The sequence below is a fragment of the Ogataea parapolymorpha genome, chromosome VI, assembly GCF_000187245.1.
Source record: "Ogataea parapolymorpha DL-1 chromosome VI, whole genome shotgun sequence".
Classification (NCBI taxonomy): domain Eukaryota; kingdom Fungi; phylum Ascomycota; class Pichiomycetes; order Pichiales; family Pichiaceae; genus Ogataea; species Ogataea parapolymorpha.
The window spans coordinates 1,493,305-1,514,933 of record NC_027861.1 but is presented as its reverse complement, the minus strand read 5'-3'; the positions used below and the strand labels follow the sequence as shown (position 1 = coordinate 1,514,933).

The window sequence follows — 21,629 nt, the reverse complement described above, 5'->3', positions numbered from 1 at the left end:
TTTGCTATTCAAGGGAGACCCCTCGCTGCATACTATCCAGTTTTCAGTGCCCTACGGCCACTGCTTGTCGAGATACCACACCCGCCATGCAAACACGCCGATGGGACACCACCTTTTTGGGTACTGACCCGCCACTAGGACACCACCTTTTTGCTGACTAACCCGCCACTGGGACACCACGTTTTCGCTGTCTGACCCGCCATGTAAACACCACCATCTTTTTGTATGGGCCCACACGCCGGCCGACCCGCCGGTCTGCGACACCCGCTATACCCGCCGGTCGTACTCCCAGCAAAACCACCCGCACTTTGTATGGGGCCCACACGCCAGGGGACCCGCCGCGAAACACACCCGCATATCACTCCGCGTTTTGTCGCCCGGTGAAAACACCAACCCCGCCGGCACCAACCCGCCCGGGGGGGCAGGGGGTCACTATAATTCTTAACTCCTCCACTCCTCCACATCCTCGTCCCTAATGCTTAGCACGTCGATGTCACGATAATCGGAGGGAAGAGCTGCAAAAACGCGTCGATCTTTGCTCAACGCTAAAGTCCTGCGTACTCACCTGGCCCACTTTGCTTTAATTGCCGGCTCAATTCTGCCGGTCTGTCGGCCCTTCTGGCCGCCAGCACTAACTTAATGTTTCCGCCGGCTGCCGACACAAACTCATGCGCAATTGCCTAGCCAATGCCCGCAGATGCCCGCAGATGCCACGGTGATGAGGACTGTTTTTTGTTCAAGATTTGCCTGTGCTTGTGGTTCTAATGACATATAATTCCTCGTTAAGTTGCAATTAAATAAATTGTTCAATAAAGCAACCATTTACGTAATCTTTTCGGTGGTCAGATAACTCCGTAGTCCTTCTTAGCTCTCACCTGCTTCAAAGCCTTCGGCTGAACGCGCCACCTGGCCTCCCACTGGCACTCAGTCGTGTGATTTAAACCCCACCTCCTGCTGATGCGGCAGTTTATCTCAACTTTCAGACTACAATCGGCGTTTGCGCGCCAGTCTGGTCGCTGGGGTCGAAAAATGCAACGGTTGGCCGTGTACGTGCAGAACTGCTTGCGACGGCACCCCGCGCTTGTGCCTGCTCTTGTCAGGCACGCCATCACGTGGCCCGCTCTTTCGAGTTCTATTTTCGTCTCAGCTATGGTTATAATGACTACACCATTTGCTCATCCTATACAGGAAATTTAATCTCTACTGATGATATTCGGAACCAAGCTATTTCACAACTCGTGGTCTCTTCATTGAGCCTTTCATGTGGTAACATCCTGTCGACCCGATACTCTAGCAGTTCTTATCGAACCATTTTCATTAAAGTTTACTCAACTTGCCTACACAATCGTTTTCGGAAGCTCATCGTGAGACTCGACGATTTTCAGCTCTTTCAAGTACTGGTCAGACTCCTCCTGTTTTTTTGTTTGCCAGTGTTTCCACTGGCGCGCAGGAATCTTCAGAGCAAACATCTCGTCGATCTCCTCAAAGGAGCGCCCCGCGGTTTCCGGAAGGTAAAAGTAGAACACAAAGATCGAAAGGAATGAGCACCCTGTGAATATGAAATTGATTTTTGATCCCATGTTTGCCTCGTTTGCGTTAAACATATACGGAAGCACAAACTGCCACATGCATTGCAAAGCATTGTTTGTTAGGTTTGCAAGCGCATACGTCTTTGCTCTCAAGAAAACGGACGACACCTCAGACGCCAAAATGTAAGGAACCGCTCCCAACGCAATGTTGTACACGTAGTTGTACATTGCCATAAATCCTGAAGATGTTTTCATTGCCGGTATATTGCTTTTGTCGATACCCGTGCTGGCAATCAAAAGGTTTAGAATGGTTATGGCAATCATGCCCCCGATCATTAATGGTCGACGACCAAATCGGTCGATAATGAACCAGGAACTAATGACCCCTGAAATAGATAGAGCCTGCGCACCACATGATATTTGGAAAGATTTTTGGGTACCATATCCCGCGTATTGATAGTAATAGGTTGAGTAACTGGTCACATAAGAAACACCACTCATTGCCTGCATGAATAGGGGAAAGATGACAAGCAGAGTACGACGCAAGTCTTTAGCCTTGAAACAGTCCACATAAGTGCCCGCTTTAGCCGATATCTCGCTAGCCTCCATGACGGTCACGTACATCATGGCGTATTGTTTTTGTATAACACTTTCCTCTCGATACATCTTTTTCAAGGACTTAAGAGCCTGTTGACGTTTACCTTTGGAAAGGAACCAGTAAGCTGATTCTGGAATAGTTGTAATCATAGCCATTGCAGTAATGGAAAAGATCCATTGGGGAATGAAAATTCCTCTGTAAGCCATTCGTGTAGTGTAAGTACTTGTTGTGTTATTAATGAGAACACAGATGAATGGACCAATACAGAGAGCAAGGGCGAGTGTTGCAGCAAAAAATCCTCTTAAGGCAAGAGGTGCACATTCAGAAACATAAACTGAACAACAAGAAGAAATGATTCCCAAACAGAAGCTGTTGAAAAACTTTCCCAGGAAAAACACTTGAATGGAAGTTGCAATATATTCAAGTGTAATGAATGGCACGGTGAGCAAGACAGCACAAAATAAAGTGTTTCTTCTACCAACCCTATCAGCAAAAAATGAGCCCAACATGAAGCCCACTGCAAGGGCGCCAGTAGGAGCACCGGTTATGGCAGACTGCCATTTGGCTTCCAAAACATAGTCTCCTTCATAATAAAAGCCAAAGTCTTCCCTGAATTGCGGAATGCTAACAACCATACCTCCGGCTTGATTTTCGTAGCCGACGAGGACCATCGACCACACACAAACAAACATGAAGTACACTGTCCAAGTGTAAGCCTTGGTTGCTTGCCACCTTGTAAGATCATGCTCCACTTTTTGCTGAGCTCTGGCCACCTGCATAAGGTGGTCAAACTCTTCCTCACTTATAGGTGCTTGCGGATCTTCCTTAGTCTTAAAAAACATGTTTCACTTCAATACAGAATTCCACGATTCTCAATTTTCTGTTAGACTTGGAAAATTTCGTACAAGAGTTGTGTTATGTCTCACACTGGAGCTGATTTTTTGATCTTTATATAAACCTGCGGTGCTTAGATCAGTGCCCATATGACGACTTCTTAGAAAGTGAGAAAAATTCTGGGGAAATTTTTTGTGGGGTACATCTCGCGAAATTGAAATTCCGAGATCTGTGACTATTTTTTGGCCCAAAATGGAATCGGACAAAAAGTCGGACGAACTATGGACCCGAATTAAACAGGAATTTAATGCAAAAGAGCCTGTTTTTCAATAGATCCTCAATAGTAACTCCACACGTATTGTTTTTTTTATCGGCCTTTTCGTCAAAATACAATAGCGCGACCCCGCAATCTGGGTAACCTTAATTCTCACCGTATATGTCGGAGTATCATTGCACCGTTTATCAGGCTTCACTCTTTCAAAGTGGGGCATGACTCTAAATTTATTTCTCTGTCCACCCCATGTATATTACTATCGGTTCGTCAAATATGTAGGAGACATTGCTTCAAAGTGGCTTAGTACTCCACCCCGTAATTTTCACTAGCGGATTTAAACTCGTCCGAAATGAAAATTGGAAACCCACAACCTTGCCTTTTTGAACTATAAAGCTGCTCCTCAACATTCACTTTTTTTCAGTATCTTCAAAACACTCTGTTGAGTACTTAGCTGGATTGAATAATGGTTGAAGTTAGAGGAATTCGATTAGACTCAAACACTCTCGGACCAACCAATGGGTTAACCGCAACTAAAAGACCAGTCATTTCCTGGGAGATTTTTGGTAACGAGAAGAACTGGTATCAGGGTGCTTATCAAATCAAGATAAAATACGGGGCCCAAACTTACAGCATTTACGATGTTGTCAACTCTGACAATAATTTGTTTGTGGAATGGCCAGGAAGAGACTTGAAGTCAAGAGAAGTCATAGCTATTTCGATTCGTGTTGCACCAAAATCTGATGTTTTTTCTTTTTCTGAATGGAGTGAGCCCGCAGTCGCTCAAGTTGGAATTTTGGATAACTCCTGGAGGGCTCCATTTATTTCTATGGTTGGGCAGCCTAAGGATGAAGACGTTTCACCAGAAATATTATTCAGAAGGAATTTTGATTTATCGGCCAATAAAATTAAGTCTGCTAAGATCTATAGTACAGCTTTGGGGGTTTACGAAATCGAAGTCAATGGAAGGAAGGTTGGACAAGACTACTTAGCACCTGGTTGGACAAGCTATGATCATCGTTTGCTCCATCAATTCTACGATATAACAGACTTGCTTACACCGCATAGCAATGCTATTGGGGCTAGAGTAGGGTCTGGATGGTATAGCGGAATGCTTGGTTTTGACGGTGGAGCCAGAAATATTTACGGATATCAAAGAGCCATTAGTATTGAGATAGACGTGGAATACGAAAATGGTGAGAGAGCTGTGATTCTCTCTGATGAAGCTTGGAAATCTAATTATGGTCCAATTAAAGATGCACAGTTGTACAATGGTGAGGTATATGATGCAAATGACGAGTTTCCAGGATGGTCTCTCCCGACGTTTAAGGATGATTCGTGGAGCCCGATTGAAATTATTCAATGCAGTTCCAAATCAATTGAGCCGCAAGCCTTTGGTTACATATGTGAAATCAATTCTCTGAAACCAGTCGACATTTTCGAGACACCAAAGAAGAAGCTGATTGTTGATTTCGGTCAAAATGCAGTTGGCTTCCCTCGCATCAATAATGCCAAGGCTCCAAAAGGGCACACTATTACTTTAAGATTTGCTGAAGTTTTGGAGAATGGGGAGCTCGGCACTCGTCCCCTGAGGCTTGCAAAAGCTACAGACCAGTATACTTTCAAAGGTGATATAGATGGTGAAACATATGCTCCCAGATTTACATTTCATGGAGCAAGGTACTGTCAGATTGATAACTGGTATGGAGAGTTTAACCCGACCAATATTGAATTCGTCGTCATTGGAAATCTAATGGAGACAACTGGTGGTTTTGAGTGTTCTGACAGATTGCTAAACAGGCTCCACCAGAATGTTGTCCATAGCATGAGAGGCAATTTCCTAGCCATACCGATGGATTGCCCACAAAGAGATGAACGTCTCGGTTGGACAGGTGACATTGCCATATTTTGTCCAACCGCACTCTACTTATGTGATTGCTACTCGTTCCTGCAAAGCTGGTTGAAGGATTTGAAACTAGAACAAAAAGCGAATGGTGGAGCTCCTGCTGTTGTGGTCCCAGATATTATACATGCATTCGAAACATTTTGGAATGGTAAGATAGCCGCTATTTGGCAGGACGCCTCGGTTATTGTACCTTATGAGCTTTACAGGTCTTCGGGAAACAAGCATATCTTGCAAACCCAATACGAAAGTATGGTTTCATGGATTGATTACATTCCTAAAATTGAAGGAAAAGTCAGGTGGGATAAGATTGAAGCCCAGTTGGGAGATTGGCTGGATCCATCTGCACCACCAGACAACCCCCTTCTTGCTTTGACAGACGCCTATCTGGTTGCTGATGCTTTTCTTTTCAAGATACTTACGATAACTTCGGAGACTGCTGAGATCTTAAAGTTAGAAAAAGATGCGGCTTATTACGCTGAGCTCGCTTCCAAATGTCGTTCTGATTTCAATGATGCTTATGTTTCCTTGTCAGGAAAGCTGACATCAAACACACAAACGGCATATGCTCTGGCTATTTGTTTTGGGCTGTACAAAAATGATGATCAAATATGCTATGCTGGCAACCAATTGTCCGAACTAGTAAGGCAAAGTGACTATAAAATCAGTACCGGATTTGCTGGCACTCCATTTGTCACTGAAGCTTTGACTATTACAGGACATATAGAAGACGCCTACAAAATGATACTACAAAAAGAATGCCCTTCATGGCTATATCCAGTTTCTGTGGGTGCAACAACAATCTGGGAACGATGGGATAGTATGTTGCCTACAGGCCACATCAATCCTGGTGAAATGACTTCTTTCAATCATTATGCCTTGGGTTCAATTGCCAACTGGATGCATGAAAGAATGGGTGGTTTGAAATTGAAGGAACCAGGCTGGCGAGAGTTTTTCCTTCGGCCTATACCAGGATCTAACATCAGCTATTGTGAAACTTTCCACAAATCTCCCAGTGGCTTGATCAGGTCTCAATGGAAAATAGAAGCTAGTAAGTTCACCTACAATGTGACCGTTCCCCTGAACTCCACTGCCCACGTCACACTTCCTGATGGAACCACTCATTCTGTGGGGTCCGGAGTGTGGTCTTTTACGTGTTCAGCTTGATAAGCTTCAAATAGGAGCTTCTTATGCTGTTGATGAACAAAAGGGCTATAGGATTTTAGACTATGTATAAGTTTTCTTTGTTAACTGCTTTTCTTCGAAGTCTGGCGTACTTTAATTCTTTCGGTGACTTATCCTTAATAATAGTATGAGGTTCCATTTTTCTTGTCATCTTTCTGAGATTAGTCAAGTCTGAGCGGCGCTTCTGGAGGGGGCAAAAAATTATGATGTACATCAATCAGTTTAGTACCCGCGTCTATAATGAGACAGAGATCCGATGCATCAAGATGCAAAGGAATTAATTATATTTTAGCCTGAATTGTCTCATTAGTTAATAAACATACGGAGACCTCAGACTCTCTATAGAATCATGAGGGATACTTAGTTGTTTTTGGAATGGTGCATTTGATTAATAAGCAACTAGATAATAAAGATACAACCCTGCAGTTCGTGGAACAAAAGGTGTATCATCATAAACTCCTGTCTGATCTAGAATACTCAAAAGTCTGAGTCATTCCTTCCACATACAATTAACACTGGATTGTGCGATGGCAACAAGTGTACTCTCAATGAAAGTTCTACAAAGCCATATATATAGAATACCGATGGTTTTCAATAATTATCAGAGGAGGAAAAGCACGCTCCAGCGGAATACTTATAAAGCTTTTCAGAATCGAGTTTCACTTTCCCCAGTGATTATTTTCAGCATGTTGAGTGATCTTCACCAATGCAATCCTGTATTGAACGCTCGAATAAGTGTAACAGCTAATCGTGAGAGAAAAATCGGGATAATCTCCATCCCAGCTTGATCTGAAATATTCTAAATCATTTCCAGTCGCTATGAGTCTATCATCAAGTCCAATAAATAGAGAAATCCTTCCTTCTCAAACTGACATTTCTTTTGCGGCTATTGGAACACATACAGTATAATAAGATCAATTGCTATATCCGGTAGTACCACCAATGACTTTAAAGACAGGCTCATTCTTAGTTTTCCCCTGTAGGTTCCAAGTAACTAAATCAACTTCAGAAAGCACTGGAAAGGTTACTTGCTGCATGAAACATAGGAGCTTTGACTTGTCTTCCTGTTAGTAACATGAGAATATATTGAGATTGAAAGAATCAACAGATAATTGAGTGAAACAGTATTCTCCCAAAACCTTGTGACGAAGATGATGTTCAATACCTTAGGCATTGCTTTGATCAACAACACCATTGAAGATTAATTTGGCTTACATGTGACTTGTAGCTACTCAAGCAGGCATACTAAAGTGTTGCTCAATCAGGCTCTTCAATTTCCCCTCAGTATATGTCCGCTCACTCACAGAGTTAAACACCAAAAACCCTCTTCTACTAGAGTTGGATGAAGTATATTGATAGTCCGAGAGACGGGGAAGATTGTTTTTTTTTGTAACACAAATGGGGTGCGAAAATTTCAATCAGATAACCTGAAAAATTTTTCGGGCTTGGCGGCTTGCATTTGCAAAATCCGGGGGTGGGGTAGAATTAGTCGGTGAATTATTTCTCCGTGCATTAGGAGTAAAATATAATTCCCCCGAAGGTTGAGCTAACCTAAATTTTCAACGCGAAGCTTTATATACATCCACCAGCTGTTGGTATCCAGTGCTTGAGCTTACAGTAACCCATTATTTACAAAGATTCGACTAGTTGAAAAATCTTGCACAAAAAGAATCCAAGATAATTCCATTGAATACAGCTAAAGCTTATCCTACTTATAATGTCCGCCACCTTCGACGTTGAAGACGTTCTCAAACAACTTAGCACTAAGGAAAAAGTCCAGCTGCTTGCTCTGAAGGACTTTTGGCACACGCAAGAGATCGAGAGACTGAATGTTCCTTCCATACGACTCAGTGATGGCCCTAATGGTGTGAGAGGTACCAAGTTTTTCAAATCTGAGCCCTCTGCTTGCTTCACGTCAGGTACCGGCATGGGATCTACTTTCAATGTGCAATTATTGAAGGAGGCAGGAAGCATGATGGCTACTGAGGCAAAACACAAAGGCGCTCATGTCATATTGGGTCCAACTTGTAACATTCAAAGAGGACCGCTGGGTGGGAGAGGCTTCGAGTCTTTCAGTGAAGATCCGTTTCTTTCGGGTCTCTGCTCTGCAAGTTTAATCAATGGCATCCAAAGTAAAGGAATTGCAGCCACAATCAAGCACTATGTTTGTAACGACTTGGAGGATGAGAGAAATTCTGTTGACTCGATTGTTTCGGAGAGAGCTCTTAGGGAGATTTATCTGATGCCCTTTCAGTTGGCCATCAAGTACTCACAGCCAAAATGTGTGATGAGCTCGTACAACAAAGTTAATGGTGAGCACGTTTCACAATCCAAAAGGCTGCTCACTGGTGTGCTGCGAGAGGAATGGGGTTGGAACGGTTTGGTTATGTCCGACTGGTTCGGTGTCTACTCAATCAAAACTTCTATTGATGCAGGTTTGGACCTGGAGTGTCCCGGCGTTCCAATCATGAGAAAATTGGATGCAGTGCTACATGCTATCAATGCCAGAGAGATCAGCATAGACGTGATTGATGAAAGAGTTAGAAACGTCCTGAATTTGGTGAAGTACTCTATGGAAAGCGGCGTTCCGCAAAATGCTCCAGAAGATTCTAAGAATAATGTTCCTGAGACGTCTGCTTTGCTCAGAAGGCTCGCCTCAGAAGCTATCGTGTTGCTGAAAAACAAGGATTCATTTTTGCCTTTGAGGAAGACAGATAAGATTGCTGTGATTGGCCCTAACGCTAAAGTGGCTAGAATCTTTGGTGGGGGCTCTGCTTCCATGAATCCTTACTATGCTTCAAGCATTTTTGATGGTATTTCTCATAAACTTACAGAGCTCCCACTCTATGCTGATGGTTGCTCAATTGAGAAAAACCTGCTCGATCTGGGCACCTTGTCCACCTTCAACGGTTCCGAAGGTGTTTATTGCAAGGTTTACAATCTTCCTGCTGAGTCTTCTGACCGTGTCATTGTTGATGAGTTTGCGTTGAATTCTACGAAATTGATTTTGTTTGATTATAAAAACGACAAACTAGATAACAACTTATTCTATATGGACATCGAGGGGGAATTTAATGCTAAAGAGACTGGCACGTACGAGATAAGCGTGAGCTGTCTTGGAACTGCGCAATTTTTCATTGACGGTAAATTGGAGATTGATGACAAGAATAATCAGGTCCTAGGATCTGCAGCCCTGGGTGCCTCTACCGCCCCTAAGACCAAGAGACTTTATATGAACAAGGGAGACTCTTTCAAATACAAGATTGAGTTTGGTTCGGCTCCAACGTTCACTTTGGAGACCACTGATCTAGTTGCATCTAACGGAGGAGGAGCGCTTTATGTTTCAGCCATGAAGGTTGAATCGGATAAAGATAGAATCAAAAAGGCTGTTGAAGTTGCATCACAAGCTGAAAAAGTTGTTCTTTGTGTTGGAACATCATCAGATTGGGAGAGTGAGGGATACGATAGACCAGTTATGGACCTTCCTGGTAGCCAAGATGAGCTCATCCAAGAAGTCCTCAAAGTCAATAAGAATGTGGTGGTAGTCAATCTTTCCGGTACCCCAGTCACGATGCCATGGGTCGATGAGACTCCGGCTATAATTCAGGGATGGTTCAATGGAAGTGAGAGTGGAAATGCAATTGCTGATGTTATCTTTGGTGATGTTAACCCGTCCGGTAAATTGAGTTTAACATTCCCAAAACGATGCCAAGATAATCCTGCATACCTGACGTTCAAGTCCAACAAGGGAAAGGTTGTTTACGGTGAAGACACTTTTGTGGGATACAGATATTACGACAAATGCGAAATTGATCCTTTGTTTGCTTTCGGATTTGGTCTGTCATACACCACCTTTGTGTTCTCTTCTTTGTCAGTCAAGGTTGACGATGGAATTATTATCGCCTCTGTTGAGGTGAAAAATACTGGTGGAGTTGCGGGCGCCGAGGTTATCCAGTTATACATTACTCCGCCAAATGATACAACGGAAGAACGTCCCGTGAAGGAACTCAAGGGCTTCAACAAAGTATTCCTCGAACCTAATAGGGCTTCCAATGTGGAGATTCAAGTTCCAGTGAAATATGCATGCTCCTACTTTGATGGAGAGCGCAACAAGTGGTCAATTGAGAAAGGAACATATGGAGTGCTAGTTGGTAATGCTTCCAATTCGAAGCAGTTCCTGACAGGCTCCTTTGAAATTCAGGAATCATCCTACTGGACTGGTTTGTAGTTTGCCTCATAAAATTTCTCTCTCTATGAAAGTATATTTCTTTCTTTAGTATTCAGATCTTGTTCTGAGGCTATCTGATGGTGTGATATCCTTCAACCTTTGCCGAATCAGAACAAAAATCCACTCCAGCAATACATAGGGTAGCAGGACCAAAAAATGTTTAAACTGAAGTCAGAATTCACTGCATCGTCAATAATTTTGATAATCTAGGAGTTGATAGAAGACTTTTTCATGTTGTATGTAGAGCCATTGAACCAAGATTTGCGATTAGCTGCAGCATATTTTGTGAATCGGAAAAATTAGCTTTTAAGTTGTGCATGTAGTAGAACTTTTTATGATTCCTGGGTTGTCTCAGGGAACTGTTCCAACTAATCTACATCATTACTGCGTAGGCTGAATTGAAACACACGCTTCTTTTTCTGAATGTCAAATTAAATGTATCGTATTCTGGGTCTGATTAATGTCGAGGGTCAAATTTGCAGTCATAAGAAGTACTTTGTGTTTTCCTGAGAAGATAATTTATAATCACCTACAGCCACGTGACATGCTCCTGCTCTTCATTATCAAACGATATACCAGTAAATCCTCAAAATTCCGGGAATAATTTTCTCTGGGGTAATATGCATAAGCCCTTGATTACTTTTGGTAGCATGTCTCTGTGCAAATCTAAAAAATTTTGAACTGAGGTATTTAGAATTTTAGGCCCGGTATTGCTTACTCTGGACATAAAACGGTGAAACTTCGAAGTTTGTAGTGTCAAAAGCATTCTTTTCAGGATTTTTTATCAAGATCTGTTTCCAAGATAAATAGATTTTTAACTAAAAGCTCAAATAAACTATTTTCAATTTATTAACGGGATATGCACGTGTCTAAAGTTCAAGTACAGCTACATGTGGTATTAATTTGCATTTGCTAACAAACATTGCACTTAATCAACCTTAACGGGTAATCGTACTATCCTTTTTGGTTTCATGGAAAAGATTCATGCGCTTAAACTGGGGTATAAATACGAGGCTCATTATGATCGTAACTAGGTATCCTGCGATGATTTCTGCATTTGGATTTTTATCCATCTTACTAGCATTGGGTAATCCAGCATTTTCCAAACTTAGCCCTAAAGAGTATGATCAGCACTCTAAAGACCAGTCGAATGTACTTCGCTATTTGGGCGGTACTGGTCCCTTTGTGGAAGCCACAGGTTATGGCATTCCAACTGATGTACCATTTGAGTGCAGTATTGACCAGGCACATTTATTCATGAGACATGGTGAAAGATACCCTACTAAGGGTACAGGTAAGAGCCTGGAAGAGCTGCTCACCAGGTTGCAAAATGCAACTGTGGATGCACATATCGGTCCTTTAGCGTTTGTCGATGACTACGATTTCTTTGTGCACAACACAAGCTGGTATGAGCATGAAACATACACTGGAGCTTACGCAGGATCTGCCAATGCTTTCAAACTTGGAAGCCTTTTACGTTTGAGGTACAACCATCTGGTAAATACTTCTACCATAACACCCGTATTCACAGCTGGTCAAGAAAGGGTTTACAACACGGCCAAAGCGTTTGGACAAGGTTTCTTCTTTGGTGGTCAAGCTGGCGAGTACAAAATGGTTGTTCTTCCGGAAACCGCTACACAAGGTGCAAACTCTTTAACCAACACCGAAGCCTGTGTCAATTTCGATGGTTTATACTCCGATAGCATTCTTGAGAATGTGACCCTCTCATATAAAGAGATCGAGGCTGCTAGACTAAACAAGCTGTCTCCGGGCCTAAACATAACAGCAGATGATGTTTACACTATGGCCGGCTACTGCGGATTTGAATTAGATGTTGCTGGTACCTCGAAGTTTTGTGATGCGTTGTCTATGGAGTCTTTGATTGGCTTTGGATACGACAAAGATCTATCATATTATTATTCTAATGGACCTGGATACAACATGTCTTATGTGTCGGGTGGTGTTTATGCGAATGCTACCGCGACATTGCTAAAACAGGGCCCAGAATCGGCAGGAACCCTTTTCTTTTCATTTTCTCATGACAACGACTTACTGAGATATGTGACTGCCTTGGGACTGTACGATCATGAAGAGGAATTGTCTCTTGATGAAATCGAGTTCAGAAGATCTTTCAAATCGTCGGAAATCGTTCCCATGGGAGGAAGGCTGATTACAGAAAGGTTATCTTGCTATAACACAACAAGTCAGAAAAATGACGTCTATGTCAGACTTATCCTTAACGACCAGATTGTTCCTGTTCCGGATTGCATTAGCGGGCCAAGTTATTCTTGTCCTTTGGAAGAGTTCGTTGATTTGATTGAAGGTTCAGTTATTGACTACCCAGCTGCGTGCAACTTGAACAGCAGCTACCCACAAGCCTTGACATTCTACTGGGACTGGAAAACTAATGATTACCCAACATTACCCGATTCAACCTAGGTTGTTATCGGTCTTGAAAATCTCACCTTTCACTATCGTTTTTTCAAATTTAAAAAATATGGTTTTTTATTATTTTCATTAAACCGGTAGACCGCTTGATTAATCTCAATGTCTTAAAAAAGCCCCAAACTCATAAGTTTACCAATATAGAGTAACTCAGGAAGATATGATTTAGTTACTTACCTAATAGAATCAAGCTTTATTTTTCCTCCACAGATTCGATCTTCAATGGACGTTCAGGAGATGGCGAAAGGATGTAACGAGCATCAATAAGCTTCACCTTAGGATTCACGGTGAGCCCGAATCCGGGTTTATCAAGCTGAGAGATGTTCAAGTATCCTTTAGTTGGAACAGTTTCATCTATGAATAAAGATCCAAAGACCGGTAGCACAGAAGAGGAATCTGGAGAGTTGGCTAAGTACTCCTGGAAAGGTGTGTTCGATTGGGAAGCAACAAAATGGTATGAGTAGGAACCGGAAGCATGTGGCACAACTGGAATGTCATAAGCAGCAGCTTGTGCAGCAATCTTCAAAAGCTCGGTCATTCCTCCAACCCACATGACATCTGGCTGCAAAATATCCAAATTTCTTCCCTCAATCAATTTTCTAAATCCATACTTGGAATATTCGTGTTCTCCGGTTGTGAATTTAATTGTTGGGAAGGCACGCTTGAGCAATGCGTATCCATCAAAGTCATCAGGATGAAGAGTCTCTTCCCACCAGTTGATATTTAAGTCTTGAGTAGCTTTGACAAGATCTATAACATAGGAAACATTCAACGACATGTAACAATCAACCATAAGCGGGAAATCTGGTCCCACTGCCTTACGATGATTTCTTAGAAACTCCACATTCTTTCTGAGTCCTGGAAATCCATCATCAGGTCCGAATGGCAGTGCGACTTTTCCTCCCCAGAATCCCATCTCCTTTGCCGCTTTTGGGTTGCATCCGGTACAGTAAAAATCAATTCTGTCACGGGTTGCACCACCAATCATCTTGTAGACCGGCTCGTTTCTGATCTTACCCAGAAGATCCCAAATAGCAAGGTCAACAACGGAAATGACAGCCAAGGTGATACCCTTTCTGCCGTAAAACATGGAGGCTCTAAATAGTTTATCCCAGATCAAGTTGTAGTTTCTGGGATCTTCTCCGATAATAAATCTTTCAAAATGATTGTGGACTAACCAACATGCAATTGGTCCTCCAAATCCAGTTGCAAATCCTTTGGAACCGTCAGTGGATTCAATTTCCACGCAAAACGAGCCAAGAACGTTGATTCCCCAGCTTGTACGAGAAGCTTTATATTCAGGGAACTTGGACATTGGATTGGCAATGTAGTTGTCCACCAGCCAGTGTCCTTTTTCAACATTATGGTAATCACCACCTATTCCCTTTCCTTCTGTAAGATAAGTAGTTATTTTCTTGATACGAGGAAATTCTGTGGCAGTCATTATAGTGCTTGTAATCTGATACCAGTGATTTGGGAAGTTCAAGCTGTTATATAGTTATTGAGTTGTTTTCAGGAATGTAAAATTGATTGGTTCATGGTCATCAGTTAGGAACCATTTCTGGTACTCAAAAATGATAGTACCCGGAAAATGATTTAAAGAATGTTCCGAAAAAATTGTGGGGAAACCAAACCCCACTATCCAATTTCGGAATTTTTTTCAATACGTTCGGGTTAATAAGCTATCGATAAAAGTTAAAAGGGTCTGCATCTGCAGGGTGGGATAATTATTCTAGTACAATTATATTATGTGTAAATAGCTGCGCTAATAGTTTCTGTTCGTACCCCCAGTACTCGCTGGTTGCAAAGATATGATGTGAGTTAATTATGGGCTATTGATTATTAAAGAGGCTCCTGTGCAATACTATTTTGAGTCAAGTATCCAAGTAGGTCTTCAAATCCAAAGGAGCTGGTGTCAAATTGGAAAGCGTCCAGAAGCATACTCTCCTCTTGGGTTCTATTTGACCTTGACTGCGTAGAAGCTAATAAACCATTTTTATCCATAATTGAATTTTGGCTATCGTGCAGCTTCCGGCTTTGAGGATCTTTCGTTAAATTTTTGTTCAAAATGAGAGAAAGTAGATGCGCATTGATCCTCATGTCAGCGATGGCCTGTGACGGAGGTATTTCATACTCATTTCCTTCTGGATAATCCGTGTTTGCAGGTGCAGGGAGGGTATCAAATCCGAAACTTTGTAGTTGCCTCAAAATCCTATAGTATTTTTGAGCTCCCTGCCAATGTTTCCCAATTGCGTATAGTATTCCGCAAAACAGCTTTAGTTTCATGTTGAGATTTTCCCGATCTGACTGGCTTTTTGCAGCCTGGTTAAAAATGCTGTCTGCTATCAGAACTCTAGCGCAAACCCATATACAAAAAGAATAGTGTGGTCCTAAGTTCTCAAGCATTTTCTCACCGTTCTTTTTTTCTTGCTCCATAATATTTTGAGCCAATAATGCTACCCTTTCCACTGATTCGAGACATATTCGTCGCGAGCTTTCTGAATGCTTGAAAGCTGAAGATTCAATATGCGGGTATCCATAGGCGCTGTGCATCTTGATCAATGCTATGTGATATGAAGAATGCAAAAGAGCAAGACCTGCAATTTCTTCAAAGGTATGTTGTTCAGTACCCAAAGTGCTTGAATCCAATAGAGAAGCGTACTTAGAAGGTAGATTGCTCTTCCACTCCTTAATTTCGGTTTCCAACATATGAAAGTGCACAAACCACTCACAAACATTTTGCTTGTCAGCGATATTTCGTGGGTGAGAGATAAACCCATACATCTTTCTCATCATCTGTATTACATCAGTGAAGTAGCTGAATGCATCAAAGGTTTCAGTTTCTGAACCATTCCTGGCAAAAAGAAATGGCTTGTAGTTTGGATCATCAATTTGACTCCACAACTTGGTTCCCAAAGGCCTAGAAAGCTTTTCTTCTGACTCGGGCACGCACAAGGGCGTGCCTGAAGAGAATGAATTCAGAAGATCAAGAACAACGATACCCCACCCTAACCGAACCCTACCCTCTTTCTCACTGACAGTGACAGGCTCTTTTAAAATTTTCGCTCTTTTTGGTCTAATAACAAATGGTAAAGACTCCTTTGTCGTATCTGAAGATGTGGATCGAGAATTTGTATCGTTGGTAACTGAAATATTCAGGTGGATCATCCCAGTGGCAGACATGCCGATAATTGAAGACGATTCCGGAACAACTGAATTTCCAAACGAATAATAAGCCATCAATGCTATTGTTTGAAGTTGAACAATTGAAGAGATAGAGTAACATTCGAGAATGATTTTCTGTTTACATGTGAGAATCAATTGTTCAACTTCATCTTTGGGCATGGAAATATTCTTGCTTTCTTGTATGTATTGCACTGAATTTAGAAGAATCCCGTAAATGATCAATGGTGGTTTGTCAACCGACAAATCTTGAGTGGCATTTGAAGCTTCAATCGCACGAATATATTGCTGTACAGTTTTCCTTGTTTCTCGTGGATGAATAATAGGAAAGCTGGGATATACTTTGGCAAAAAATATATCAACGAGTTGTTTAAGTGTTCCAGGTCTTGGTAACCCATTGTTGAGAAGTCTGACGTTGCGGTCCATGTGTTGGTGTTTACGTTCCATCTCTGAGCTCATAGTTGTTTGAGATTGACTTAAAGCAGCGTCGACGGATGTCACACTAGCTTGAAGAGAATCTGAACTCATCAAATTCACTAAACTATGTCCCACATGATTTGTAGATTTGCCAGCTTGCAGGCTTCCAAGTGCCGCCTCAATAAATTTGAACTTCTTATGAAATGTTTGGCTTTCTTCCTCCAAAGAAGCTATCCTCTTTAGTAGCTCTTTTCCATAACCAGGTTTAAGACCCGGTTTTTTGACGAAAGAATATACACACTCAAATCCGTGACTTCGACAATGTGAACATTCTTTTTGCGAATCGCATTTGAGCTTCTTTTCCCGGCAGACATCGCATGATTTTGACAACCGTTTACGGTTATTTTCATTGTCCTCAAGGACCACCTCGTTAATGTTCATTTTTCGTTGATATGCCTCCAAACCCGATCTTTTTCCCAGAGCCAAAAGATCAGTTTCCCCGGAAATTTTTTTTACCCCACAATACGTGACTACGTAAGCAGAAGACTTCTCCATACATTAAGTGCAGGAAATTTAATGAGCGACACCTTGCACCAACTGATCTTCCACTCTTGAGAGTAGCGCATATATATATGTGCGGATACTATGATCATCAAAAGCTTTTTCGTATTCTCTAGCTTTTGAAAGCTTTCCAAAAATGACCAATACCGTCCCAGGAACACCTGAACCACCACAACCTGGAGTTTATACTCCGGTCCCTACATTTTTCAAGAAGGACCTTGTTACAATAGATTTTGAGACCCAGATTGCCCACGCTAAGTATTTAAGAGACAATGGTATCAAAGGTTTGGTTTTGATGGGAAGCACTGGTGAAGCAGCTCATTTAACAAGAACAGAGAGAGTTTCGATAATTGAGGCCATCCACAAAAATCTACCTGGATTTCCAATTCTTGCAGGAGTGGCTCAAAACTGTTTGGAGGAAGTGCTCCACGAAATTGACGCAGTCAAAGAAGCCGGGGCATCCTATGCGCTTGTCCTGAGCTCCAGCTATTATGGTCCAGGAATCAAACAAGCTGCTATTGAACAATTTTACACTGAGGTTGCAAATAAATCTAGTCTGCCAATCATGATATATGTTTATCCTGGGGTCACCAATAATATTGTGGTGGAGCCAGAAACTATAGTCAAGCTTTCGAGACATCCAAACATTGTTGGTACCAAGATATCACACGGAGATGTCGCACACCACACAATGATTGCAATGTCACCGGTCACTAAAGAGAACAATTTCTACACTTTCACCGGATTAGGGCAAATACTCCTTCCAGTTCTTATGGTGGGAGGAATGGGTACAGTTGATGCACTATCCGGAGCATTCCCGAAGCTATATGTTAAAATTTTTGAGCTGTTTCAGGCTAAACAGTATGATCAAGCAGCAAAGCTTCAGTTTATTGCTACAAGAGCAGAAGAGCTGGTGGTTAGATTTGGTGTCGTAGGTATTAAGAAAATGATCAGTATCAAAGGGTTTGGAGAAACCTATCTTGGAAGAATGCCACTCAATCAGGACGTTGATCACAGTTACTGGGCACAGTTCAAACAGAATATCTCGGAAATTGTGGACGCAGAAAGTGTTTTGTAAAGTATGTCAATTCTATTATATGGCCACGTTTCATTATCATAGGTACAGCTACCTGGTTTTCTGAATTGGAATAAATAATTTTATTCATTACTGTAGATTTACAAACAAACCGCCATCGACCAGTATCTGGGCGCCTGTCACATATTCAGACAGGTCACTGGCAAGAAATATTGCTGGTCCTGCCATATCTGATGGGACACCAAGTCTACCCAATGGGATTCTTCCCTCCATATAGGCCCTCTTTTGTGGATCTTGCAAGTCCTCCTCGTTCAATTGAGTTTTAATGGTTCCAGGGAGTAGGGCATTACACCTTATTTTATGTTTACCAAGAGCGCACGCAGTTGACTGCATGAGCGACAAGATCGCGGCTTTCGTAGGAGTGTAATGGGCCTGCAATCCACCACCCACTAATGCACTGATGGAAGAAATTCCAATAATAGATCCACCCTTTCCTTGTTTGATCATCTGGGCTGCGGCAGCTTGTGTCGCAAAGAAGGCACCATCGAGGTTGATGCTCACAGTGTTTTTATAAAGATCGTAGTCGATTTTTGTGAACTCCATGAATTTGCAGACCCCAGCATTCGAGACAAAAACGTTTAGCTCACCGAATTTGTTCACCGTCTGTTCAATAAGATTAAGTGATGTTTCGGGATATCTTATATCGCCCTCAACTGCTAGCAGGTCTGGAATCTCTTCTTTCAAACTTTGGATTTCGTTCTCTTGGCCGCTAAGGTAATTAACCGAGACCTTGGCTCCTTGCTGAGACATCCCCACAGCAATTGCTCTACCGATCCCTGTGGCAGCTCCTGTTATCGCAACAACTTTACCTTGGAGAATCATTTGATATTTTAGCACCAATTAACCCTGTTGCTCTTAGTCCTAGATCAATTGTGCGATCTCTTTGCTGAACTGAGATTGTTGAAAAATATCCCAATTATATGTATTGATCTAAATTTCCAAATCGCTCGGAAAAATGTTCATAGTCAATTTAAAAGGTCCGACATCTGCGTCTTGCCTAAAGAGGGGGAAGTGGACGGGGTCGTATTTTTTATGTCCGAATAAAAATCCGGGATTTTGATCTCACAACAATAAAGTGGAAATAATAGATGGGATGGGGTACAAGAACTATTTTGTCTGTCTCGATCAATTTTATCATTGCACTAAACTCGCCGAACTTTGAATCCGTTCTCAATCCTATTCTGACAGTATGGGGAAGATCGACTTGATAGATGCTCATGTACATCTTTACGACGAAGAGAACCTAAGCTCACTGAGGTGGATGGATAAATCACTTCCAATTAGTTGCGAGCACACAGCAACCAAGTATCGGGTACAGAACTGGAATCAGGGCTCTAGTCTATTCAATTTTAAGGGCGTTATCTATATTGAATCAGACGTCAAGACAGACCTTTCAAGTGGCCTTGAAGGCTTTACACCTGCTGTACGAGAATTGAAATTTGTAATGGAACAGTCCATCAAAGAAAAAGGCTTGATTCTTGCCGTAGTTCCGTGGGCACCGGTACCTTTAGGACCACAGATACTGGAACTCTACATCGATAAACTATTTGAAGATATCAATCCACAAAAGATCTCTTTAGTGAAGGGTTTTCGATTTCTTTTGCAAGACAAGCCGGATGGAATCATGGTTTCAAAGAAGTTCATCGAATCCATCAAGTGGATGGCTAAGAATAACTTTGTCTTCGAGCTGGGCATTGATTTTCATCGTCGTGGAGATGGCCAGTATAGAGAGGTGGGTGTTTTGTTTGAAAGTGTAAAAAATGCAACATTTGTCATAGATCATTTTGGGAAGCCCAATCTTGCGGTTGATGGGTTTTCAGGCAACTTCAATGGATGGAAGCGCTCGATGAAGAACATCCATGAGATAGCTATAAAAAATAACAATGCAGTCTACTTGAAACTTAGTGGTTTGATTTCTGAACTTGACAAACATGCTGAGAATATCAGTTACGAAGAAATCGTGCAAAGAGCCACTCCCTACTTCGAATATGCGCTGCAGACATTCGGACCTTCTAGAGTTATTTGGGGAAGTGACTGGCCAGTATGCAAGCTTAATGGTGGAGAGACAGCCTTTCCATTATGGAGAAACCTAACCATGGACATTCTAAACAGTCTTGAGGCATCTGATGACGATAAACAAAGAGTTTTCAGCGTCAATGCCATGAATGCCTACAATATACATGCCAGCTGAGGGAGTACCGCCAGTCAGACTCTTCCCTCGCTTTAGATAATGACACTTCTCGTCATGGAAGTCTTAATATGCCAACTGGATTTAGGTTTCCATCTGCTAATGACATATTAGATCTTTGCACAGTGGGCCAATCAACTGGATCAAGTATAGTCACGAGTAAAACAAGTGCAAATAAAAGAATTCCGAAATAATATACAGTGCTTGAATAATTGATCTTGGTTGAGCCTACTCAGCAATGCTCACATTATCTTTTTTATCAACAACAAAACTTCTGCCTCGATGTCTGTTTTCCTTTCTCCAGCCGTATGGGATGTCCCCTCGTCGTGAAAATTCCACCTGTGAATTCACCAGAATCGAACAAGCAATCGATGTCCTGCAACTCGAGACCCTTGATATTGGAGTAGAAGCAGTACACGATACGAACCCACGTAAGTTTAGAATGGCAAAGATAACAACTGTTTTCCAACCAATATTGTCAATAGCTTTCGGCGTGATCTGGACAACAGCAAATAATGATAGCCAGTTGACAAAAGACGCAAAAGCTTGCACCCTGGACCAAATATGGATACCGTTCAGCTCTGCAGGGAACAACCAATAATTGAGCCATCCGATTTCCATTAACAGTTGGTAGAGAAAAACGAAGCAGCTGGCAGCGACCGACGTAGCATATCTTTCCTGAGACAGAAGACTAGAGATCGCGATGTACCATACTGTTAGTCCTATTGAACTGAACAGCATAGTACGCCTTTCATATATATCAGTGATCCACACAGGAACAAAAGCTCCCATCAAGTACATAATTTTGTAGCATCCACCTAAATCAAAGAAGTGTTCTTGGTCAGGTTCATCGTGTTTTGATAAACGATGGGCTTGTAGTAGTTTATCATATTTGATCCTGTGAATTTTTGCAGGATCATGATTCCACAGCTCAATATTAGTCTTCTCAGATTTTTTGGGATTTCAACAAGTTCTCCAAATCTGAACTTTTCACCAATCGCTTCATTGTCAACTGTCATTTGATATCTTGAACTCCCTGAAGCAAAATGTCGAAGTCAAGATCCTCATCAAGAATGGCAGCAAGAACCTCTTATACCTCACCGTATCTTTTCTTGGTCACTAGTTATCTTGGTGTCTTTGAGAGAATAGCTGTGAGCTTTGATCACCAAAGCCACCAGGCACCTCACACAG

General features: G+C 42.0%; 11 protein-coding genes across 11 annotated transcripts; 6 read left to right on the top strand and 5 right to left on the bottom strand.

Annotated features, from left to right (window-relative positions):
- Positions 1-1,337: 1,337 nt before the first annotated feature.
- HPODL_01994 (MFS transporter, sugar porter (SP) family) lies at positions 1,338-2,969 on the bottom strand (the record flags this gene model as incomplete). The annotated part of the gene is made up of 1 exon (XM_014078528.1): positions 1,338-2,969. The coding sequence occupies one exon, from the start codon at positions 2,967-2,969 to the stop codon at positions 1,338-1,340; it is 1,632 nt and encodes a 543-aa protein (XP_013934003.1).
- Positions 2,970-3,698: 729 nt separating this feature from the next.
- Positions 3,699-6,302, top strand: HPODL_01993 (uncharacterized protein; the record flags this gene model as incomplete). Its single annotated transcript, XM_014078527.1, has 1 exon — positions 3,699-6,302. The coding sequence occupies one exon, from the start codon at positions 3,699-3,701 to the stop codon at positions 6,300-6,302; it is 2,604 nt and encodes an 867-aa protein (XP_013934002.1).
- Positions 6,303-8,037: 1,735 nt separating this feature from the next.
- HPODL_01992 (beta-glucosidase I) lies at positions 8,038-10,548 on the top strand (the record flags this gene model as incomplete). The annotated part of the gene is made up of 1 exon (XM_014078526.1): positions 8,038-10,548. One exon carries the CDS (start codon positions 8,038-8,040, stop codon positions 10,546-10,548), a length of 2,511 nt encoding a protein of 836 aa, XP_013934001.1.
- Positions 10,549-11,592: 1,044 nt separating this feature from the next.
- Positions 11,593-12,987, top strand: HPODL_01991 (Acid phosphatase PHO1; the record flags this gene model as incomplete). The annotated part of the gene is made up of 1 exon (XM_014078525.1): positions 11,593-12,987. The coding sequence occupies one exon, from the start codon at positions 11,593-11,595 to the stop codon at positions 12,985-12,987; it is 1,395 nt and encodes a 464-aa protein (XP_013934000.1).
- Positions 12,988-13,186: 199 nt separating this feature from the next.
- HPODL_01990 (L-rhamnonate dehydratase) lies at positions 13,187-14,437 on the bottom strand (the record flags this gene model as incomplete). Its single annotated transcript, XM_014078524.1, has 1 exon — positions 13,187-14,437. One exon carries the CDS (start codon positions 14,435-14,437, stop codon positions 13,187-13,189), a length of 1,251 nt encoding a protein of 416 aa, XP_013933999.1.
- A 398-nt stretch (positions 14,438-14,835) lies between these two features.
- On the bottom strand, positions 14,836-16,176 carry HPODL_01989 (uncharacterized protein; the record flags this gene model as incomplete). The annotated part of the gene is made up of 1 exon (XM_014078523.1): positions 14,836-16,176. One exon carries the CDS (start codon positions 16,174-16,176, stop codon positions 14,836-14,838), a length of 1,341 nt encoding a protein of 446 aa, XP_013933998.1.
- Positions 16,177-17,290: 1,114 nt separating this feature from the next.
- On the top strand, positions 17,291-18,232 carry HPODL_01988 (Dihydrodipicolinate synthase/N-acetylneuraminate lyase; the record flags this gene model as incomplete). The annotated part of the gene is made up of 1 exon (XM_014078522.1): positions 17,291-18,232. The coding sequence occupies one exon, from the start codon at positions 17,291-17,293 to the stop codon at positions 18,230-18,232; it is 942 nt and encodes a 313-aa protein (XP_013933997.1).
- Positions 18,233-18,319: 87 nt separating this feature from the next.
- On the bottom strand, positions 18,320-19,072 carry HPODL_01987 (uncharacterized protein; the record flags this gene model as incomplete). The annotated part of the gene is made up of 1 exon (XM_014078521.1): positions 18,320-19,072. One exon carries the CDS (start codon positions 19,070-19,072, stop codon positions 18,320-18,322), a length of 753 nt encoding a protein of 250 aa, XP_013933996.1.
- A 367-nt stretch (positions 19,073-19,439) lies between these two features.
- On the top strand, positions 19,440-20,441 carry HPODL_01986 (uncharacterized protein; the record flags this gene model as incomplete). Its single annotated transcript, XM_014078520.1, has 1 exon — positions 19,440-20,441. One exon carries the CDS (start codon positions 19,440-19,442, stop codon positions 20,439-20,441), a length of 1,002 nt encoding a protein of 333 aa, XP_013933995.1.
- A 310-nt stretch (positions 20,442-20,751) lies between these two features.
- HPODL_01985 (uncharacterized protein) lies at positions 20,752-21,039 on the top strand (the record flags this gene model as incomplete). Its single annotated transcript, XM_014078519.1, has 1 exon — positions 20,752-21,039. The coding sequence occupies one exon, from the start codon at positions 20,752-20,754 to the stop codon at positions 21,037-21,039; it is 288 nt and encodes a 95-aa protein (XP_013933994.1).
- Positions 21,040-21,256: 217 nt separating this feature from the next.
- Positions 21,257-21,457, bottom strand: HPODL_01984 (uncharacterized protein; the record flags this gene model as incomplete). Its single annotated transcript, XM_014078518.1, has 1 exon — positions 21,257-21,457. The coding sequence occupies one exon, from the start codon at positions 21,455-21,457 to the stop codon at positions 21,257-21,259; it is 201 nt and encodes a 66-aa protein (XP_013933993.1).
- Positions 21,458-21,629: the final 172 nt, after the last annotated feature.